General features: G+C 34.1%; 1 protein-coding gene across 1 annotated transcript in view; it reads right to left on the bottom strand.

The window, feature by feature from the left end:
* DOCK2 (dedicator of cytokinesis 2) overlaps window positions 1-22423 on the bottom strand; it is a 185534-nt gene that overhangs the window by 92072 nt on the left and 71039 nt on the right. The window contains exon 27 of the mRNA XM_035562961.1: window positions 20973-21068. Coding sequence (XP_035418854.1) covers window positions 20973-21068 — 96 coding nt within the window. The remainder of the gene's footprint in view (window positions 1-20972; window positions 21069-22423) is intronic.

The following is a 22423-nucleotide window of genomic DNA, read 5'->3' on the forward strand; positions in this document are numbered from 1 at the left end:
TGATGAATTTGTTTCTGGCTTTACTGAATATAAAAATGCTATTAAAAATAAACAGGACTAAAAACTCCATTGGGGTTTCTTATGTTATAAAAAATTAAGTTGTTCATTAAAAATCATCCTAGAATGACTTACAACAATGGTTGCTTTAGATGTTACCTTTGAGAGAACACTGAACAAAGAAAAAATTGAACAACAGTAAGAATTTTGAAAGGTAAATAACCAATACATTACATTACACTTTTAGATTTTAAAAATTACTTCCTTTTGGATAGAGTATTTTTCATCCAGCCTTAAGTTTTACATTTCAAAAAGAGAAACATGTTGCAAGCTGTCTTGTATTTTTCCCCAACATATATCTTTTAAAACTTACTCTGCACTGAAAAGAAGAGAGAAAGAGCATCTAAACATGACTCAGCTCTGAGGAAGGAGTGGAGAACAAAGTCAACTTCACACCGCTGTTTACGATTATGCTTGGGGATAAGGGGAAACCGATGCAGTTCAGCTTAAGATACATTATGACAAAAGGGCAATAAAAGGGGAGAGATTTTAGCATCATCCAACCCCAGTAATTTTAAATCCATCTCTAGCTCCTCATACTATCTGCTGCTATGTGTTTCAACTTAATCTGCAGAGATTTCAGAAGTACTATCTGGCTCATCCTCAACATCTCTCATGATTTTGGAGAAAAAGGCAAACACCAGTTTTATTAAAAAAAAAAAAAAAAAAAAGACTAAATTAAACCGCTTCGCCAATACCTATTGTTGAAGTTCACAACACAACAAAATGGAAAGTGAGCATGACACCAACTGACATCCAAACCAATGTACAAAAATTGTGAATTCATATATGTCACTGAAAAAAATTCCACTTCAGACACTGATTTTTCTTTTTGAAATGAAGAAAAACAAAAGACCACAAAACAACAGAGTATCTTTCTTTCAAGACATAGAACTGTGATAAAGTCAGCACTAGATTATTTTTTCGAAATTTCTTGTGATGGAATACAGCATTAGCATATTTAGAGTTAAGGCCAAGTTTTGTTATGACTAGTAAAATTAGTCATCAGAATTCTCTCTAATCTCTGAGCTCTTCACTATTTTCAGAAATCTCAAAGATGCAAGAAAGTTGCATTTGAAAAAAATCCTCCATCCTGTTGAGTCTTGAATCCAGGTATTAACAAGCGAGTTCGATCTGGCCAAAACACAAGCAGTGTTTTGTTCAGCAAATAGTTTGAGAGTGCAGGGAAGATTTTCAACACTTGGAACATGATTATTACACAACACAAACAAAGTAAATAAATCAAGATGAATCTTTAAAACAAACATATCTATCTAGTTGTATTTATAGAAAGCAGTCATTATGCAAGATAAAATGAAACAAATCAGACATAACAAAGCTACCTCATCTGAATATATTATCTTACAGCCATTACAGCTCTACCAAATATATTTTTATCTATAATGCTTAAAGTCGTGTTGTTTATAATTTGGTAGATAGATTATCTCAGAGCGAAAAAAAAAAATAAATCTTGAGTGAATAAGGAAGTTTAAAGTGCTAATGCTCAAAAGTACAAGGTAAACTACGCTGACCATGTTCTTGCTGAAAGCCCTCACAAAATGCTATTAGCCTAGTGTTTTGCTTATTTCTTAAGTGCTTGGCCAGATTTATTTTCCAAGAAACACTAGTTTTAGCACGTGCACACAAGAAAAGCAGAATACTACAAATACAACACACTTAATACAAAGAAAAAACATTTTTTATAAAGCAGACTAGTAAAATGGAAAATCAAGATGTCAAACTACAACTAAATGAATCTGAAAACCAGATCAAATATTTAACTTTTTCATCAAACTGCAGCTGCACTTCAGTCAGAAGAAGGGCAGAACCACCACAAATACACCTGTACTCCTGCAAAATCACTACTGCCCTTCACTACATGCTTTTTCAATTTATGCAGTTTCCTACAACCTCCACTCATCCTTAAAAACTGCATCCCTCTACACATAGCTTCAGTCATTAACCTAAAATACAAACCAAAACATATGTTTGACTCTTTCAAAGGGAGAGAGGAAAGGAAAGATTGAAGAAAAATTATAAGAAAAATATAACTATTTCTTGGGTCATTCTCTGCCTGGCTGACTAACTAAGCTGTCTGTGCACTTCTAAATACTCAGAAACAATTCTGAGGTTAGAAAAGTAGTTTAACAATCACTGTTCAGAAGTACCTGCACAAAATAGACTTTAAAAATCAAAATTTGCTTTAATGGTATAAAATAACCATAAAAAAATAATTAATGGAATTACTTATATCTATAGTCAGATTCACATACTCGAGTCATGAAGAGCATGAAATATGCACCATATTAGTAGCAGTGTTTAATCATAAGCATTAACCATCAAACACTTAGTAGGTCACTTGCTTCAGCAACCACTGAATGAAGAGACTGGAACAAATCCACTGTGCTAATTAAGCAAAATAACCATGGCACAAGGCTTTTCCTGAAGATTGATGAGCAGCTGCCCACAGAAGGAAAGGGAAGGAAGAGGCTGGATGCAAGGTCACAGAACCTTGACAGAAATTGAACTCCAGTAAATTTCTCCTACCGAAACTGTTACTAGTATTACAACAGATAAATTTAAGACTGGCATTTTTTTTTTTTAATTTTCATTTTTATGAGTGACATAATTAATACATTAAAGGAATTTCTATAAAATAGATCATTAGAATTCTTCATACTTCAGTCAATGCAAAGTAACGAGCAAAACAAAACCCATAAATATTCGTACCAGAAAAGTACAAGAGATTATATGCTGGGTTTGGGACAATGTTATTTAAACATTTTAACTGGAAATGTTACATTGACTTAGAAGACAAAGACATCTGTAATTTATTGAACTTCACAAGTTCGGGTTTTAAACACAAATATTTTAGCATTGCTATCTATATATATTTCAACTTTTTAATACGAACAACAGCATTGAAACTCTCATTATAACAATCCATATTAACCCCAGATCAGTGGATATAAAGGTAACAGAAATTGTACAGAATTAAATGTGCAATTTGCAGATTAAGAAGGCAATAATCTAGCTCACGTGCCTTCTATAGCCAAAGTAGAGAGCTCTTATAAAAACCTTACAGGCTTTCTACTTGTATTTAAAGCAGGATTAGCCCCTATCTGAATTTAATTGGGTAACTATAACTTTAAAGTAGCCCATCTGCCTGGAGCATAGCAGCTGTGATGGGAAGTGGGGAATGCTACTGCATTATTTGGATAAATTCTCAAATAAAGCTGTAAAAACCTCCAGTAATTACTGGACAATATGAGAATTCATAACTTAGCACTGGAATTTTATTTGCAAAAACTACTTGACTTGTTTATTGCGTGTACTTGTTTACAGTGAACAAGGATTACAGTGATTTAAGCTACTTGATAATTAATGTACATATTTGTTTCCTGTTACCTTATGGAACATTTTTCTCTGCATTGAAATCACCTGATATTCTCATTTTCTTCTAAAGCTTAATAATAGAGTAGCGTATTATTACTTTACTAAAATTACTTTGCCAGAAAGTTACATGACTATATAAGCTTGCTATGCCCTGTAATAAAATATCTTTCCCACTACACCACTACACTCATCACATCAATTCCTCTAAGTTAAATATAGTAAAGTTGGTGCAATGCTTAAAAAAAACCAAAACACTAAGGTAATACAAGCAGTCATGGTAATTAAATCACCAGTTGAACAGTGCCTTAAATTAAGAACATGCTGGGAAATTAGCTCCAATCTTAAGAATCTCTGTAATTCTGTAATAATAAAAGCAAATCCTATCGGACAATTAAAAATCCTAAGTATATTTCTCATATTTCGCACAAATTTCTCCTCTTAACCCTATTCCATTCTATCAGACAGTTTTAGATTTAGCAGTCTAGCACTATGTGTTGCATATTCTGAATGTGGGCCCAAACTATTGTAGAGTAATGTAGGTAGGAGAAATCATATCTGAAGCTAAGTCTATAACACATTATTTGGGTGAGGAACAGCAACTACATCTGGAGTGAAAAAGTCTTGACTAAAACACATGCAATTTAAATACACATAATTTGAACAAAACTACATATGGTATATACTCACCTCTAACTCAGAAAGTCATAATGAGTCTAAATGTGTAACAAGGATTGCCAACAAAATTCTATCAAAGTAACAAATTTTAAGATGAAAATCTTGAAGTAACAAGATTACTTTTGGCCTATGTGATTCCTAGTTATATGTGAAGCAGCCTTCTTTTTTTCCTACTCTCTTGCCTTTATATTTTCTTACTTCACCCCTAATACATTTTAAGTGAATTAGTGATGCATTGTTACATGCCTTTTCCATTCCATGTTGTGCCATATATCAGTTAACTGCTCAAGGGTTCATATTTCGAGACGAAGTAAACAATACTGCGCAACCCTTGAGTCAGTGAAACGTGCCACTGCTCAGCCTGCTACAGGGTGACTGCCTAGTTTAAAGGAATCATCTATGTTACACTTGAGCACAAACTTATGAAAAACCCATCATCAACGTAAGAGATGTGGTCATAATCTGCATTTGGAGTGACAATTCACTACCACTTCAAGTTCCACTAATAATACTATTTTTACGTAACAAATACAAAGAACTTGAAAGTAGTCAGTGCTCATTACACCTTAACCTATGAATACTGTGTCTTTGTGGCAAACTAAGCTTCATAATTGAAATGGCAGCTGTGACAACTGGGTCAAAGCTTTATTTTTGGGACACAGAAAAGATTAGTGGTTGTATTACAATTGAGAAATACTAAAATATTTGCAAGTAAAATTTTGATAACAGTCGGCTCATAATAAAATGTTCAACTTGACTTCTGTGCTTCCTAATTCTATTTTGTATGCAATACATCGTCATTATGAATGTCTAATTGATCTTATTTTTTCTCAGAGCCATAAGGCTAAATGGTCACTCAAAATGTTTAACATTTGCTTTTTTATGAGCTCTGGACCAGAAGTGACAAAGCACAGTTTTAGAGTCCTGTTTCTTGCATGCAAATTGAGTAAAATGCTTTACATGCCTGTGCAGCCGATTTCAGTCCTGATCACCACAAATTGGATACTGTGTGGAAAAGATTTCATGTCCCAACAGAAAGTCCCATTTGCATTAATCTCATTTTAAAACATCAGAGTAACTTAATTTCCCTTAAGCAAGAATCGTGCTCAAATATGAACACAAGAAACGAGCAACTAAAAAAAATAAATTTAAATGCTAAGTTTAAATCTTGTCACCAAATTAAGTACTCACATTTTTATTTTGCACTTCTTGTATATTTCATACATAAGAAGACTTACTAGCCATTTGTCAAATCGGAAACAAGACTTAAATCTTAAAATCTAGATTTGGCCCCAGATTCAAACCTGCATATGAGTACACAACAAAGAAAAAAATTATTACTCTGAATGTTTTCTTTCCATTTTTGGTTGTTTTATGACATTTCATGTGAGGAAAACTTTAGGTGATCCAAAAATTATAGGAAAAAAAATCAGTTTTTATACCAGTATCTCACTGCCAAAGTTACAAAACCACTGGAAATTGGTAGTTTGTTCATCTACAACTGTTGTCTTCTTACTTTCAGGCAACATTTCATGTTAATGTGCATTTGCTGGTTATTCACACTGGACCACTCTTCAGATGTCAAAGTACTTACAGAACTTTCCCAAATGACACAGTCCCTTGGATACAGTTGGCCTCATACTTGCATGAACGGAAGCATCAGCCACACAAAATAATGTCTCTCAGTGAACCCTGCTGGATATTGGTTTTGCCTGGTCAGAAGTGGTTGCATTTTGCTTAACTATTTGGAAAGATGAGTTGAATCTGCAACATTAAAAAAATTTCTGAAGAAAAATTCTTTCTAAAGAAAGCAATTCAGTTTGGTATTAATGGATATAATTCCATCAGTAAAACTATGCATCAGAAATGAAAGTGCCCCAAAAAGTTATAAAGAATGTTGTTTAGACAACATGCATGTGAGATATATGTGACTGACATAAAAAAGCTGCATCACTGATGGAGAGCTGACCGTCAATTAAGAGCCATCAGGAAAGCCATAGACTCAAACTGACCTTTAAATTAGTTACCTATAAGCATAACTGTCTGCTGCAATTTTGTAATACAAGAAGAATTATGTTTGCTTCACAACACAAGGATTTCTGGATTCTCCAGCTACAAAAAAATCTTTCCTTAAATTTGATATTTAATATCTTTTTCTAGTGTTTGGATTGATCAGCATTTAAACTTGAAAGAGTATCCCTAAAGAGAACATGTCAGCTAAATGGATATATAACAACAACAACAAGAACGAAAGGCTTAGCTTTTTCATTAGTAAGGTATTCATTTCCATCTAAGGAACACAATCATAAAATAGAGCTCAAATGACAAATGAAATGGGTTGCAAAGAAACACATTATTTGCAGACTTTAAACTGTGATTCAGTGGCCCAGCAAAACATGAAAATGCGTCCAGTGCTGCTGAAGAGGAACAGTCTGGATTCAGTTGATTTTATGAGACAGCCACACCACCGCAGAAGCAAATCTCAGCAAGTTCGTTTCAAAGATGATGGTATGAACACGAAGGCGGCAGGTGTCACTGAACTGGGTACTAATCCAGCCCAAGATATTGCATTAATGACCAGAAATAAAGTAGCAGCTAGGCACCACAATTTCTTGCTACAATCTCCATCTTTTCCCAAGGCTCAGAAGGGGCTTCAGAATATTGCCATACAAACATCTCCTAGCCTCAGGAAACACTTCCCTGTTTTTAGAAGAAAACTGGCAGTAAGCAAATCATTAACAGAAATGCCAACCGAGGCTGAAAATTGCATCCAAGCAAATGGCAATCTTTCTGAGCAAGATATTATGTCTTCAGACTTCTGTTATTTAAGAATAACTAATCATTTGGAAGATGGATTTAGGAATAGTAAGGTAAACGGTCAGTTAAGTCAAAGACCATCAGAAGCACAAAGAAACGGACCTATCCATACAGATGATTTCTCAGTAACAGAAAAGACAACTGTTTCTACACAGGTGCCTGAATACATTCATGTGAATTTTCCACAAAACAGCAATACTTCCATGGATGCACCAGACATAACCGTGAATTTAAGTAATTCACTGCATTCTTCTGCTATCATAAATAGCAATGAGAACAATGAAAATAGCATGCTGTCATCTGATTGTGAAAAAATAAACCCTTGCCTAAGCCATTCCGCTAATTACAGTGAATGTAATCCTCATTCTGACTCTTGTGAAGGAGATAAAAGTGACTCTGAGCTGCTTGTAGTCAGCACAGATGCAAGCAGTCAGGAAACTACTCCATTATCACTTCCATCAAATCACAGCGTATCTCCTTGTTCCCTCAGAGACCATCAACAGGCAGGAGAGCACAAAACAGGTTCCAGCTGTGTGACACTAACAAATGATGATCACACAGTAATGTCATTGACCAGCAGTAATGCATCAAAATCTATTTCTTCGTGCAATACTGAAATTGAGAAAAATTCTACCCCATCTGACGTTTCCCAGCGTAACAGCTGTTTAGAAGGATTTCACATAAAGTCTCATCTGCCAAGGAATGAAACAAACCCACAAACCAACAAAGAGATTACTGAAATAAATCAAATTCATCTGGCACATGGTGAACTATGTGCCCTACAAGGCAGGCTACAGTCTGTAGAGGAATCCTTGCTGTCGAACCAGGAGAAGATTAAAGTCCTTTTGAATGTAATTCAAGACCTTGAAAAATCCAGAGCACTCAGTGAAGGGTACGGTGCATTTTAATATCTGTAATATATCAAAAATCTGAAGTAGACATTATCATTCTTTTAACCTTTTTTACTGAAACATCTTCCCTGAAATATTCAAAGATGAATTTACACAGATGATCTCATTCAGTTTTGCAGATATTTGGGCCTCTACAGAAAAGCAAGTCTCTTTACAGCTTGGCTTTAATTAACACTGCTTTAGTAAACTCTGTGTGAGAGACAGTTTATTAACTCTCTTTGTTATTTAGATTTATGGTGTCAGATACAATGCTACCTATATATGAAAGCTGGCAGCTTCCATCTAGCTAAAATCTCTATGTAGTGGAACAAAACCCAACAGTCTAACATACTAATGCAATATAACAAAACTACAGCAAGCCAGCTTTCTCTATCAAGGTCAGATACGCATTTAGTGCCAAGAGTCTTATTGCTGAAATAGTTTATATCAGCAAAAACATGTTCTGTTCAATAAATTAGTCCTATCTTCATGAGCAATCAAACATATTAGTGGCCAAAGCACAACATCTGCAGGCTGTTTTTGTTGGGGACTTCATTGTTGGTTACATTTCATGATAGCACACACAAAGTAGCTGCTTAAAAAGGAATGCCTTTAGAAGAAGAAAAGGCACAATGCCAGATTAATTTCAAGATCTTCAATGTGTAAGGAAAGTTTTTCAGGAGGTGGAGATTAGTGCTTAAAAGGGGTTAAAACTATGAACATACAACATGAAGATTCTGAGCAAGAAATCTTTTAGGAATCTTAGATTTTAGAATGACCACTTTCTGTACTGTCATTAAGAACGCACAATCTGTATTTATTTTTAGTAAATAGTGTCATGTCTATTAGCCAAAGCTGCAATGATTACATATGTAACTTACTTATGCATTATAAATAATAATCATACTACCCATGTAATTCACGTCAAAGACTGAAGAACTGAACCTTCATATGACAAAGTAGAATTTTAGATACTTTTATGCTCAAAAAAGATTTTAAAATGTCCTAATACTGCTTTCCAAAGCATTACCAGCAGTTCCAACTTGCAATAAATATATCTAGGATACATTTTAAAGCTATCTCTTATGATAATATAGTACTTTCATCAAGTAATTTTAATCTTTGGGAAAAACAGCAAATAAATCTTTCAAAGAATCAAGAAAATCTGAGAGTTCTTTTTTTTTTTTCCTTTAAAAACAAAAAAAGACAAAACACTTTGAGGTCTAGGTTATCACACATTTACTTTCATACATAGCACAACTGGCTGAGTGTACTGGGTCTGGCTGGGATGGTGTTTACTTTCCCCGCAGCAGCCCCTATACTGCACAAACCACAACACTCAGACACCCAGACTTAATCATCTATGCATAAAACTAAAACCTTCATTTTAGCATCAAATCATGTGTATCAATACTATTTACTGACTACAGTTAAGGAATACATGTGGTAATCTTCACTCCATTTTCTTGCACCAAGTTTGTAATAGCCTAGACACAACTGACAGAATCCACAAACAAACCGATAACAGGAAAAAAAAGTTTACTTTAGAAGAACCATAAAGGGGGAAAAATATTCAAGTAGGTTCAAGTGCAGGCAGTCTAGTTTAAGCAGTCTAAACTACTTCTTATACTACTGCCACCCAAATAGAGATCTTCAGGGATCACAGAATCACCTAGGTTGGAAGAGACCTCCAAGATCACCTAGTCTAGCCTCTGCCCTAACACTACCAAGTCCTACTATTCCTTCTCCTATGTATACATGACATATCATGTATGACAGAGCGGACAAGCTTCAATTAAGTTTGTGTGTCTAACCATTAAAAAGAACAGCCTGCAGTAAAGCACACATTCAGCATTCTGTTTTGGTAGTTACCACATGGCTGAAAACAAAATTTCTGCCAAGTGTCCTGAAGTTTCTCAGAGATTCCATGACCAAGATCCATCCATTTTGCTAGAATCACCTAACAAATACAGCAGCAAAACTCAACATCGCAAGTGTTTCTGGAGGTAGCGCAACAACCTATGTGAAAAGTCTCCCCTTTAATTCCAGGAGGAACCAGAAAATTATCTTGGTACCACCTCATTTACTTTAATTCAAATAAAATTTATTTAATATAAACGTTATTGCATTCTTCAGGTGTAAGGGGACTTCAAATTGTTTCTAATACAAATCTCCCCATCTTAGAACTTATTCACCTCTAGTCACTGTTAAGTCACTTGTTTTCTTAACACTCTTCATTTGTTAACTGTTAATGTTAAAAATCTGAACTGTTTATACTAAAGTGAGAAAACATGAAAAGGGGAAAGAATGGAAAGCATATGGGTAGAAATCAAATTAATTCACTAAAAGCATAGATATTCAAATACTTTAAAGTGAGTTTATAAGCAGCAGCAGTATGATTAAGTGTGGGGGTTGGGTTTTATAAAGCAACCTTGAATTACAGAATTTGGCACTGAAATTTTTAATAAGAATAATAGAAATGATTAACAGAACTTTCTTTCCTCATGAGAGAATAATAGAACTATGTTAATATATTTACAAGTACACATTACATGAAACTACTGTCTATTACAGGCGCAACTTTTTTCACACTGGTCAAGACCTCAACAACTGCAGCACCTGTCAGAACACCGCATGTATCATTTACAGGTACCGCACTTCTTTGCATAATTTCCTATTGTCTGATAATCTCTCACAAATTTACAATACTGTGTTCTGTTCACAGGTATAAAAGGTCTGTTATTATTAATAGAGTTTTTAACAAAAGACCAAGGGGAATATGTGAAGGGTTGCTGTTTTAACCATTTTTTCCCCCTCAAATACAGAATAATTAGGATTGGTGTTATCTGAAGTACTATACATCTGAGGCCTCAGATAGGAATTTCCACCAATGTTTCACAGTGTTACTATTACCACCATGCTTTCAAAACCTTTGAAGCAGCTCCTGATGATGAAGTGCCCTGTGTTTGTCACATTTTTCAAGCTGAGATTTTTGTAATAAATTTGGATTTTGGAAAAGATGAACACTCAATTCTACAAATGCCAGTAAGCTACAGCTACAGTTCATGTTTATGTGCAAAATACAATAATAACCACCCAATAACCACCCCCACACTTCTCACTTCAGCAGATGCTTATTTGTTTCTTTCTTCCTCCCTCAAACAAAACAAAAACAAAAAACTTTGCTATACATATCACTTTTTTATATGCTGTATTGTTTTAACATTTATTAAAAGGAACAAAAAAAAAAGAAAAAAAGAAAAACCTTAGTGGAAAACGAACTTGCCAGAAACAAGTGTTGGAGTTAGACATGACCCAGCATAATTAATGAATGAACTTGATTTGAAAGATCTCCTAGAAAATTTTGATCCCTTCAAAGATATTAATATGTTCCTGAGATTTTACATATATACATCTTTACATTTACAAAAATAATAATAAAAAAAGGGTAGGAGACTCTCTTTTACAGTGAAAAGTTTCTCTTCATTTCAAAGAGTATGGCAGACCTTTAGCTTTGCCAGCTTGTAAGTACTATGCCTTTAATTTTATCCTTTCGAAAATGGAAATAAGACATAGACTATATCCATACGCATATGGTTTTCACAACACATTTTCTACTTAAGCCAAATATATTAAACAGATTTATGTACTTGTTCTGTAAAGTCAGGGTTGGACAAAGCATTGGAAATTATCGCCCAACATATAACTCAATTGAGAACTGATGTTCTAAACCTCTGGTAATGAATTGAATATTTATTCTTCTCAAAGCACTTGACTTACAACAAATTAAATCGCACGTCTCCTCTGAGATAAAAATTGCTAGTCTTCTCCACAGTACATTGGTTACTGCAGGAAGTTACATGAATTATGCAAAACCATGGACTCAGTCTCTACAAAAAGGAAAACCTGGAACAATAAAGATTTCCTTTACTTAGTCACTGCCTTTGAACAACCACTGAACAATCTCTGACCCTTTACCACAGGATATCTTCTCTCTTCAGAAGAAAAAACTAAGCTGCTTACCCTCCCTTTCAGTTTACCTAGTTCTAATACAGGAGAGATTGTGAGCAAAAAGCACAAGTATTTGAAATAAAGAACAGAGGAAACATAAACATTGATGTGCCTTTTGGTTTACTAGGTAGTTCTTGATGTTAAGGTTGCCTAGAGGTTTACACTGCAGTAGTTAGCAGAATACATACAAGAACACAGTTCCTGCTCTGAACAATTACTAGTGTTAAGAGACAAAACAGAAGACAGCAAGGAAACTTAATCGTTTCCACTCTTACAGAGATATCCCACAAAAGGCAGTTATAAAAAGACTTCTGAGTAACTAGTATTTGAAGTTCATTACAGATTCATTGGAAAGCATTCTGAAGGAAGCAACTGTGCTCATCAGTTTTTGTTCTAGACAGACCCATGTAATTCCTGTTTCATGTAGTCTAAAAGATCTGTGCATGTATTTTTTCTACCCATGTACCATCACTATTGTCATTAAATATGGAACTGTTTCACCTTGCTCCCTTTTCCTGCTTTTCAAGAACCTAAGTCAGCAGTGACTCAAACACAGCAGAGTGATGTGTTAGTGTCACTGAATCATCTTTATCATTTATCCTTTATCACCTAATCAGGAGGGTTATGTGAAGTGACTTCGGAATTGCAATCTAGATCCTATGGCACATATTTGTATTATAATAAACAAATAAATATAGCAAATTAAAACAAGAAGTTATATCAGAATACAAGGAACAAGTATTAAATGGAGACTGAATTGATCTCTTGCCTCTAGAGACTTACCACTCCAACATTAAATTTGAAACTTTGAAGAAGGGAAGAGAAAAGGAACATGAACAGAGGCACTCCTTAAGTATAAAAGGAGTATTTCTTCTCCAGTGTTCCTGATTTATGACTACTGAGGAGTACTAACTTGCAGTTTTAGCCCTAAGAGAATAAAATTGGAGACATGTTAAATTTGTTGTTTACATCACTTTCTTCTACTCCTTATATTTATTATGTATTACTCCCTGTCCAGAGATCCTTAGCCAATTCTGCTAAATTAGAATAATGATATTGCTTTGTTTGACAACTGTTACTTTATTTCATTAAAAAAAATACATTAATTGTAAGAGGAACAAGCTTCTAGTTAAATTTAATGTATGATTCATTAAAAAAAATACATTAATTGTAAGAGGAACAAGCTTCTAGTTAAATTTAATGTATGATTCAGCACTGTTTATACATTTAGATACGCATACACACACTTACAATTAATAGTGTTTTAAAAATATGCATGTTAACAAATTTCAGAGATTTCTCCTACTCAGTACCCAAAGCAGTATCAGAGCCTACATGTGACATCCCAGCATTCCTCAGATAGTGATTTTTTCCTCAAAAAATGCTTGTATTATGGAAAAAAGCAAACAGTTTGTTCCTGCTCCCCACTCCTCCTGCAAAAACCTCCACTTCAGATAGTGCCAATACAAATCCAATTTACCTGACAAGAAAAGGTGGTTGAAATAAGGGATAGACATGCAGCATCGCTTCTTTTTGTTTGTTTGTTTTCGCTTAACTGTACTGGTTGCATGAGACCCATAATTTTCCACACTGATTCTTTTGAATCTTACCTTTATTTCTGTGCACATAGTTGCTCTTATCATCTTAGCTCTCATTTGACATCAATAAATTATGACATTCCATACAGAAAATGAAAGTTGCCTTCTACTATCTACTTCCCTGTTAACTCATACCACTTATCTCAAAGACATGCCTTTTCTTAATTTCATATATATTTTGGTCCCAAGTGGAGAAAAACTTCTCACGTTCAGCAAGTTAATTATATGAGAGTTTTGAATTCATGCCAAATACATGAGTGAATTAGATCACAGAATCAAAATCTAACCATTGAATAAAATGCATTGAAAGGTCATCCAAGTACATTTCACTTTTTCTCCCTTGATTTTTGGCCCATTTTTTTGCACAATGCTGGAGTTCTTATATCACATAAAGAAAGGGAATTCCCTCAGAAAAGGTAAACAAATCAACTTACTTTCAAGGCAGCAACCTCTACTGCCTTTTAACCAGGCTCTGATATTGAATAATGCCAAGTTATTCTAACAAGGTAAGCATATTTTCCACGTGTTTTTTAAAGAGGGAATTTCTCACTCACTAGTTTAAATCTCTTCATTTTCCTATAGCGTAGAATATGACTTCAGACAACAAGAAGGAAGATTTCATCAGATTTTAAAAAGACTGGAACATGAAGAGCAAAATCCAGCTTCACCTCAAAAACTATCATCTGATCATCCAGTTCCCGAGAAAACAGAGTTAAGAAGAAAAACAAAAAAGGTGAAAAAAAAATGTTTCTGGTGGATTTGACTTCCTTACAGATCTTATATGCAAAAACTATTTATTTCTTTTTTTACATTTCGAAAAGCACTAGAACAGAAAGAAGTTTGAGAGCACACACCTGAAAATATGGCTTTATGAATTCACAACACTAAAGAATGTTTGTTTGATAAATTAGAACTGAATTTACTTAAATCATCTCACTGAATAAAGACACATGAAGAGACTATTCTTTGAAAAGGAATTGTAAGATTTTCTTTTTTTTTTTTTCCAATGACACTTTCATATGCTCTAATAAAGACTTTTTTTTTTTTTTCAAAAAAAACAACAAAAGAGGTTTAAATCTCAACTTTAAAAAGACAACATTAGTCAAACCTACAGTCTTCATTTCCTATTAATAAGCAACATGAACTAAAGGAAAAGAACTTTACGGATCTTTAAACAAACTGCATAATCAAGAACAAGTCCAGGGGAATTTACATTGTTCAAAAAAAAAAAAAAATCTTCTCCCCAGAGGAGATAATTATAGTTATTTCACATCCCCACTGAAATGTATTTACTGTTGTCATCTAAGATTTAACCACAACGAAGAATTTCAGGTTGAAATGTTACTCTGTCCTTTTATTGGTTCATTTTAAAGAGCAATCATTTAGAAGTTTGTCATTTAATAGACTTCTCTGGAAAGAATCTTAAAAATATAAAAAACGAGAATACCTCACTAATTCTAGTCTTAATTCCCTTCTCAAAGGAGGTCCAATTAGACGCATTTGAATTTCAGGTATCGTCAAAGACAGAGAATTCAAAACATCCAAGGGCAACCTTTTCCAAAATTTGACCACCTCCACAATGAAAAAGTTTTCCCTAACATCTGATCAGAATTTGAAATGACTTGTAATTGTTACATCTTGCCCTATCCCAACACACCTTACCCTCGGCAAGAATTAGACAGACTATAAGACCTTTCTCCTAAGCTTTCACATCCTGAAGACTGAACAAACCCAATATTTACAGCCTGTCTCCACGTGCCATACACTGCAGCCCACAGTCTGGGCACCCTGGTGTTCTCCCTCTGGACCATGCTCCAGTATGTTGATGCTGTACATCTACCCTGTGCCACTACACATTTAAGACCTGTACCACTATATCAAAATATCTTTCTTCTTTTTTTTTCCTCATTAAGAAGAGTAAATGAGTTCACACTGGCCTACAAAATACAAAATCAGTTATAAAAATTAATATTTAACAGAATAATCTGTACTGCATAAATTTTCTTAAAAGTGACTCCAGTTGATTAGTTCAAATGGTGCCATGGTATTCAATAGATTAACCCCTAGATCCTCATTTTTTAAAACAAATTGTATTATTTGTGCAATATTAGTTTAACATATCTACACTTTTTGCATACTTCTGTGTTCCACCAGTTCTTAGGGTTAGCTAGCCTTTTGAAGACACCTTAAAAACAATTTTGCACTGATGTCAGAAAAGACCAGAAATGACAAAAACTGGTCATCATTTACTAGTCAGTAGGCTATGTTGCTGGTCTTAATTTCCCAAGGTTATAAAGGGTGACAGTTTTAAAAAACGATACATACAGTCAGTATGGAAATGACAGGCAGAAAATTATCATTACTTCAAAGGCTTTTAAGAAGGAAAGCTGTACATGAAATTTTACTAGCAACAAGTATGCCTTTAGTGAGCCAGAAAAGCTCTTCAATAACAATTTGTGAATACAATAGAGATTAGAATTAAATTACATAGGAGCATGTCCTTACATCACACTCAAATACACATACTGCTTGTGCTGGCATTCCAACAGCATTCCTATTTTGCATTAGTGTAATTGATATACTGAAGGATCTATTAGTGTGCAGAGATTTCTTGTGTATTAAAATATAATTTTAAGATGAATATCCTCCTGGGGCAAAGGCATAATAATAAGTAATACCAGCAGGAGTAATACTAACAAAATCAGTTGTTTTTCTTTTTTCTGTAGTGAGCTAATTTTCAATAATATGTTATTGTATGAAACATATTTTTGTCTTTCTCCTCGTCAAATAATAAGCACCAAAAAAGCTAATTTTAAGCTGCCTGATTTTGTTTTGGCTTACATAAATATGAGGCCTTTAATAAAGGCATCAAGAAATCCAAATTACTGAATTTAAACAAATCATAGTATTTTGGTTTGCTACATAACACAAATCAATTCCTGCAGTCAGTAAAACTATAGAAGTATGAAAATATCCTATTTACTTTAAGAAAGTCCATCCGAAAAAAGTTCTAAGTAAGGCTCTAAGTCTTTCTTATGATCTGAACAAACATCAATAGTTCTGAAAAACTGAAATATACTTATTTAAATGGTTATTATTTTTTTGTATTTTAGTGTCTGATCTTGGAATTCCGAATCGTACACAATTGTTAATCCTTAATGAAAAGAACATGAACAGAACTCCTCCATCATCTGGCTTGCAGAGGCTCTGACTACCAGGAACAAAAAAAATACAACTTAACCAAAAATGAAGTAGAAGTATGCCAGAAGTTACTCATACAAAAGAATAAGTACCAAATTTTCACAACAAAACCAAACATACCAAATGCAAGAAATTTTTATAGCCAGTCTTCTCCACAGTATGTCACAAAAAACAGGCTATGTAAAATTTTGAAGACATTGGAGCAAAAGGCTGTTACATTAAAAAGTAACAGTATAAGACATCAGCCACAGTATGTATCAGCCATTGTAAGAAGGCAAGATTGCTTAGTTGGTTTATGTTTTGTTTAAATTTAACATAGATATATGTTTGTCCTAGCACCATAAAATACGTAAAAAATTATATATTCATAATACATAACTGGAGCACCTAAACTATGTGAAAATGTAATGTGCAAATGTTGAATTTTATTTAAAATATTTCAATAATGAATTATTAATTGATATACTTAGTACAAGTTAGATACACACTACACAACTGTATGATGTCAGGATTAGAAAACCAATTTAAATGGACATATAATTAGCAAATAATGGTACCGGCTAAAATAATTTTTCTGAATTAGAAAATTATATTGCAATGCCTGAAACTAGCTCCCTAAGAAAGAATTAAATGTTAAAAAATGCATATGAATGCTCTTAAAAACAGAACAAAAAAATCACCACAGCTCCTTGATAGCTCTTACACATGAACTGCTGTAGGCTTCTCTGAAAAACATATATTTGACAACTACAGTGTGCTATTTATAAAATATTGTACAGCACATAGGCTAACTCCATAAAAAAGGAATTTCAAATGAAGTAATTTTAGAATATGCTAACTTTCTTAAAAAGTACGGAATGTATGAAAAGAGTAACGATTGCTGTCATGTATCAGCAGGTCATACAAGGTTCACTGTAGCTCTTCTGAAAAAGTCACAATACTTAGCAATTATGCTATCTTAGATACAGATTATCTTCATAAAGAAATGCATTATAAAATATAAATTGTATACATTTTTAAGTTATTTAGATTTTATTTTGTAATATAATTAGATTTTTCTTAAGTTTTAGAAGTTGATTAACAAGAAACAGTATTTAGATTACAATGGAAGCGAATAATTAATTCTTCTTTAGAAAGGAAAAATAACTGCGAAATGAGTGAATGGTTCTTTCATGAGATCGTTCTGCAGTTTTTATGGTAGAGAAACTGTCTCATTCTGAAAACTGAATAAAAAAAGTTTATAGCTAGTCTATCTGAACATGTTGAATTTTCCAACCATGTCAACTCCTCAAAATGGTTCCTCTAGTCATTATTTCCCCAAATAGTATAGTTTTTGCAAGAGTATTCTATCTAGAGTAGCTCTGAGTAACAGAGCACAAGCTTTTCACTTTTCCTTTTTTTTTTTTTGAAGAGATACTAATTTTCCCTCAAAATACTAGTTGTCCTTTATGTCCAGAAGGATAACTTTTATTCTTGCCTATCGCTGAAAAATAATAAATAAGAATCTCCACCTGGTGTCTTTACAGCAAAGTCATGATTTGTAGAATATTTTATACTGATACTGTCAAACAACTTTTCTGTGTAGCGTAACTACATCCTCTTGACCATGTTAAACTGACAACGTGAACAAAATCCAGTTTGGGAGTACCAAAGGAGACCTTTAAAAAGTGTATCATGCATTTACAGTATTTTTGGTTACATAAACAAGATGGTACAGAAAACAACTAATTCCCTATTCTACATAATACTATACATTTTACTTCTATAATTACTGAAGTAGAACTTGACTGAAACACTATGTCTTTTAACCAAAACTCTAAATTCTTGTAGAGATTCAGATCATGAAGAGCTAATCTCACAAAAATAATCTTGTCCTTCCTTATTACAAGTTTAGAAGCACTTCAAGAACAAACACTCAAGGATTTTGTTTATTTGTTTGTTTTACTAGTGGAAATAACCAAGACACTGTTAAAGACTTTAGTTGCCAAAGCATCACAATGAAACCTTCCGTGGCATTTAAGTCTTCTCTGCAATAGCTACAGATAGCCAAATTATTTTGCCATTCCCACCAACTTCTCCTGAAGAGATCTTGTCCTTCTTAGCCTGACCCTTTCCAGTTATTACACCGACAAAGCTTGCAGCATTTTGTTACCAGCTGAGCACAAGGCAGATTCGTCCCCTAGGTTCAAATGGCATTGTAGCAAGCAAAGATCAAGGCAACTGTAAGACAAACACCCTTAACTCCCTGTCTGCTAACAGCCTAGACGATTATGAATACCTCATCCCTGCCAGAAGGCAGAACACTCAGGCAAATTGAATCCAGTACTCTAATCAGCTGCAGAACATTTAAACTCCCAAAGAATTTGAGGTCTTGTAAACTGCAACCATTGTTCTCAATATTAGCAAGATGGTATTAGCATTGTTTTTCACACAATAAGCACTTATTTTCAAATTGTGGAAAATTACACAGCAGAAAATTAAAACACTTGCAATATTCAGAAACATAGCAACAGATCAAAGAATCTGTAGCAGCCTTCTGTTCCCTAACATTTGTAGTCCAATTTGAAACATCACTCTGATCCATATAACATCAGGTGCAAGTTAATACTAAAACCAAGAGACTGACTGCAGCTATTCCACATCCCACCTTTATTTGCAGAGCTCAACATACTTCTAGCAACTTGAGCTCACCTAAGTATTCTGCAGAAAGCCACACTTCCTGTTTCATTTAAGTTTTGCCATTTCAAGAGCTTTTAAAGCTAATGTGCAAAATTAAGAGACTGCACTAGAAGTACTACACAGAACATGACATGAGCTTGTTTTGCTCATTTTTGTTTATGAATGTAGAATAATTTGTTCATTACAATTTCTTCATATGTAAAATATTGTCCTGTTGAGAGGTCTTGCCTCAGCTCCAGAAAACTACTTGTAAATTTTGCTTCAAAAAAATCAATAAAATGCCCAATACACACATACACACAGATGATGAGCATTATTAACATTCAGACATCCAAATTTCAAAAGTCACGATGGATTTGATCTTTTTAAATAAAACATCTGAACAAATCACAGGAGAAAAAACAACAACAAAAACACATTTAATCTGACTGTAAGCAGCTTGTTTCCTACTGTTTCATAACAATTAAGATACTTATCATGGGATTACGAAAAGTTTCATTTTGTTTCCTCATTTACTATTCACAGTATCCAGAAATACTCCTTAGTAGATTGTTTACATCATCCATATAACTCTTAGGACACTTTCTTTGTAACTACAGAAAGCATTTTCAAACACTGTAGATAACTGACAAGCTCACTGCGTCTTCATTCAAAACCTCTTCCAGTTATGACCACACATACACACGAGAATTGCACACACACCAGACCAGAAGTCTGATGCACAGGTAATAGTATTTCTGAAATTTGCAGATCTACTACTAGCATATTTCAAGCAACCATTTGCAAGTATCTCCTCTGAAGAACGCAGTTATTAGGAGGCTGATTATTTGGAGACAATCACCCTCTGACTGGATCAAAAACTTACTTTAATTTTCCAGAACAAGGCAATACAGTACCCTTCCAAAGACATGCAATTTACTTCTTGTGGCTGAAACAATCAAATAAATGTTGTTCATGATTTTACAGAATAATGCAGTTCTAAGACTAAAAAATAATACACATTTTTTCTTAAGTGCACAGTCTGAGGGACATGTTCCATAGTTCATGCTGAACACAAATGGCTTGCATTCTCAGAACGAGTCCAAGTCAAGAGAATTGTTTGTGAGATAACATACTTAAATCTGAATAAATTGCAGAATCTGTCCTTGAATCTAACTTTAAAGCCACAGCATAACCACAAAAATCTCGGGCACATGCTCGCTTCAAGCATATGCCCAGACATTTCCCCTATGTGCAAAAGGCATCAACTTCCTCCTACAGAAACAGCCAAGAATGGCAATTGTTCCACAAGCAACTCAAGCTCACCGAAGAAGTAAATGATGTGGAAAAACTAGAAGAAACAGAGCAACCAATTAAATTATTTATATATGACAGCAATTAACTTTAGATGTATGGGGTTTTGTTTGCTTGCATTTTGTTTTCATTAGTTGTTTTTGTTTTTATAAAGCACAAATCTCACTTGCTGTGTTCAACTAAACATTGAAAAACACTATGCCAGCACAGTTGAATGAAAAAAAGAGTAAAGCTCTTAATTTTAAATCTATAAATGTGCACAAGCAAGGTCTCTGAAAATATTGTATTTGCATTTTTACAGGATAACTATGAAATGAGTTTCAAAGCACTAAAAATACTTTAAAATATTACTCACAATTAAGGGATCATCTCGTCTCATTGTAATAACAGTTCTGTTCACCGTGCGTAACAACTGTACCATTATTTCTTGAATATGGTGATAAGTTGATGCCTGTAAATGAAAAACGTGTATTTTGTATTAAATCTTTATCTCTTGTAAAAGACAAAAATAATGATTTCCATGTTGAAAACTGTTTAATTTAACCACCGTAGTGAAAGAACAATACTAATTCTTCTTGCTTGCACTGCTCATTTATTCCAGTAATTTCCACTGGGCACAAACTGGTGTTAGTTCTATGTATCCCATACCTGTTTTTTGTTTCAGATCAACACCGCTCATCTCTTAGTCAAGGAACTTGTGTCTTTTCCCAAGAAGTAGTCTATAACTTAATAGCAACACCCGGGCAGCGGATGGTTGAGGTGAATTGAATCACAGCTCTCCACATCTGTCAGTGGCCCTCAGCATTGTTTGGACCTAAATAATATTCTTAGCTTGAGGTCAGAAAGTATGTAATTATTAGTGGAAAATGTTATATTCACTTCACTTTGCAGCTTTGTGAGGACAGAAAGTGGTCTGCTCTTTGTCCCTACTGCCAAATTACTGTTCAGTTGAGTCAACTGAGAGTACATTAGAGACCCATCAGGTGTCAGCACCATGTTTTGAGTGAACTTTGCAGCCCAATGGCAAATAATCACCGACTTCGTTCAAATGATCAGTACTACCGGCATGTTGCCTGGAAAAGGATATTAGGTGGTTTATTTTAAAACATTGAGTAGGGGAGTACAGCCTTATACCTACCAACTTCACTGTGCTTACTCTGCTCACTAGACAACTTTAGAAATTAGCATGTTATATAACTGAGGAAAGAAAAGCTCTAAAGAAATTTCTATTCAGACAAATAAAAAGTTAGTATACACCAAACAAGGCACCTCTTTTAACATCACGTGTAGCCCAGATGGACAGCCACAGAGGCCACCTAAGCAATACGTAAAGTGGCTGTGCTCCAATACCACCCCAGGAGAAGCTGCTTCTGAATCCATGCAATACAACTTTCCTCATACCTAGAAACAGGACTAAATGGGGACAGTAAACATATTGTGTCCTTTCACTGTGACGCATTCAAGCCTGTCACAGCATTTAAAAAGTTTCTAGATAGTATAAACAATGTATTCAGAGAAAAAATATTTTTTTTCTCCATTTAAACATTCCCGGTACAGTCCTAGATCTATGAAAAAGACTACACCTGACAACTGCTGCACAGAAGGTACATTTGTTGCAGTGCATTCACAAAGACACTTTCTTTTCCACCTGCTCTCCTTCCCAACATCCCATACTGTGAGCTTTAAGGTTTATGCCTATCAAACAATTAATATTAAAGTCATACAGTATGTTGGGGCTATGTATTTTAAAAGCATTGGAAATATCAGAGTGAAGTTAAAACCTACAGTGCATTTCTCCCCAAATCA

Source organism: Cygnus atratus, chromosome 14, assembly GCF_013377495.2.
Source record: "Cygnus atratus isolate AKBS03 ecotype Queensland, Australia chromosome 14, CAtr_DNAZoo_HiC_assembly, whole genome shotgun sequence".
NCBI lineage: Eukaryota > Metazoa > Chordata > Aves > Anseriformes > Anatidae > Cygnus > Cygnus atratus.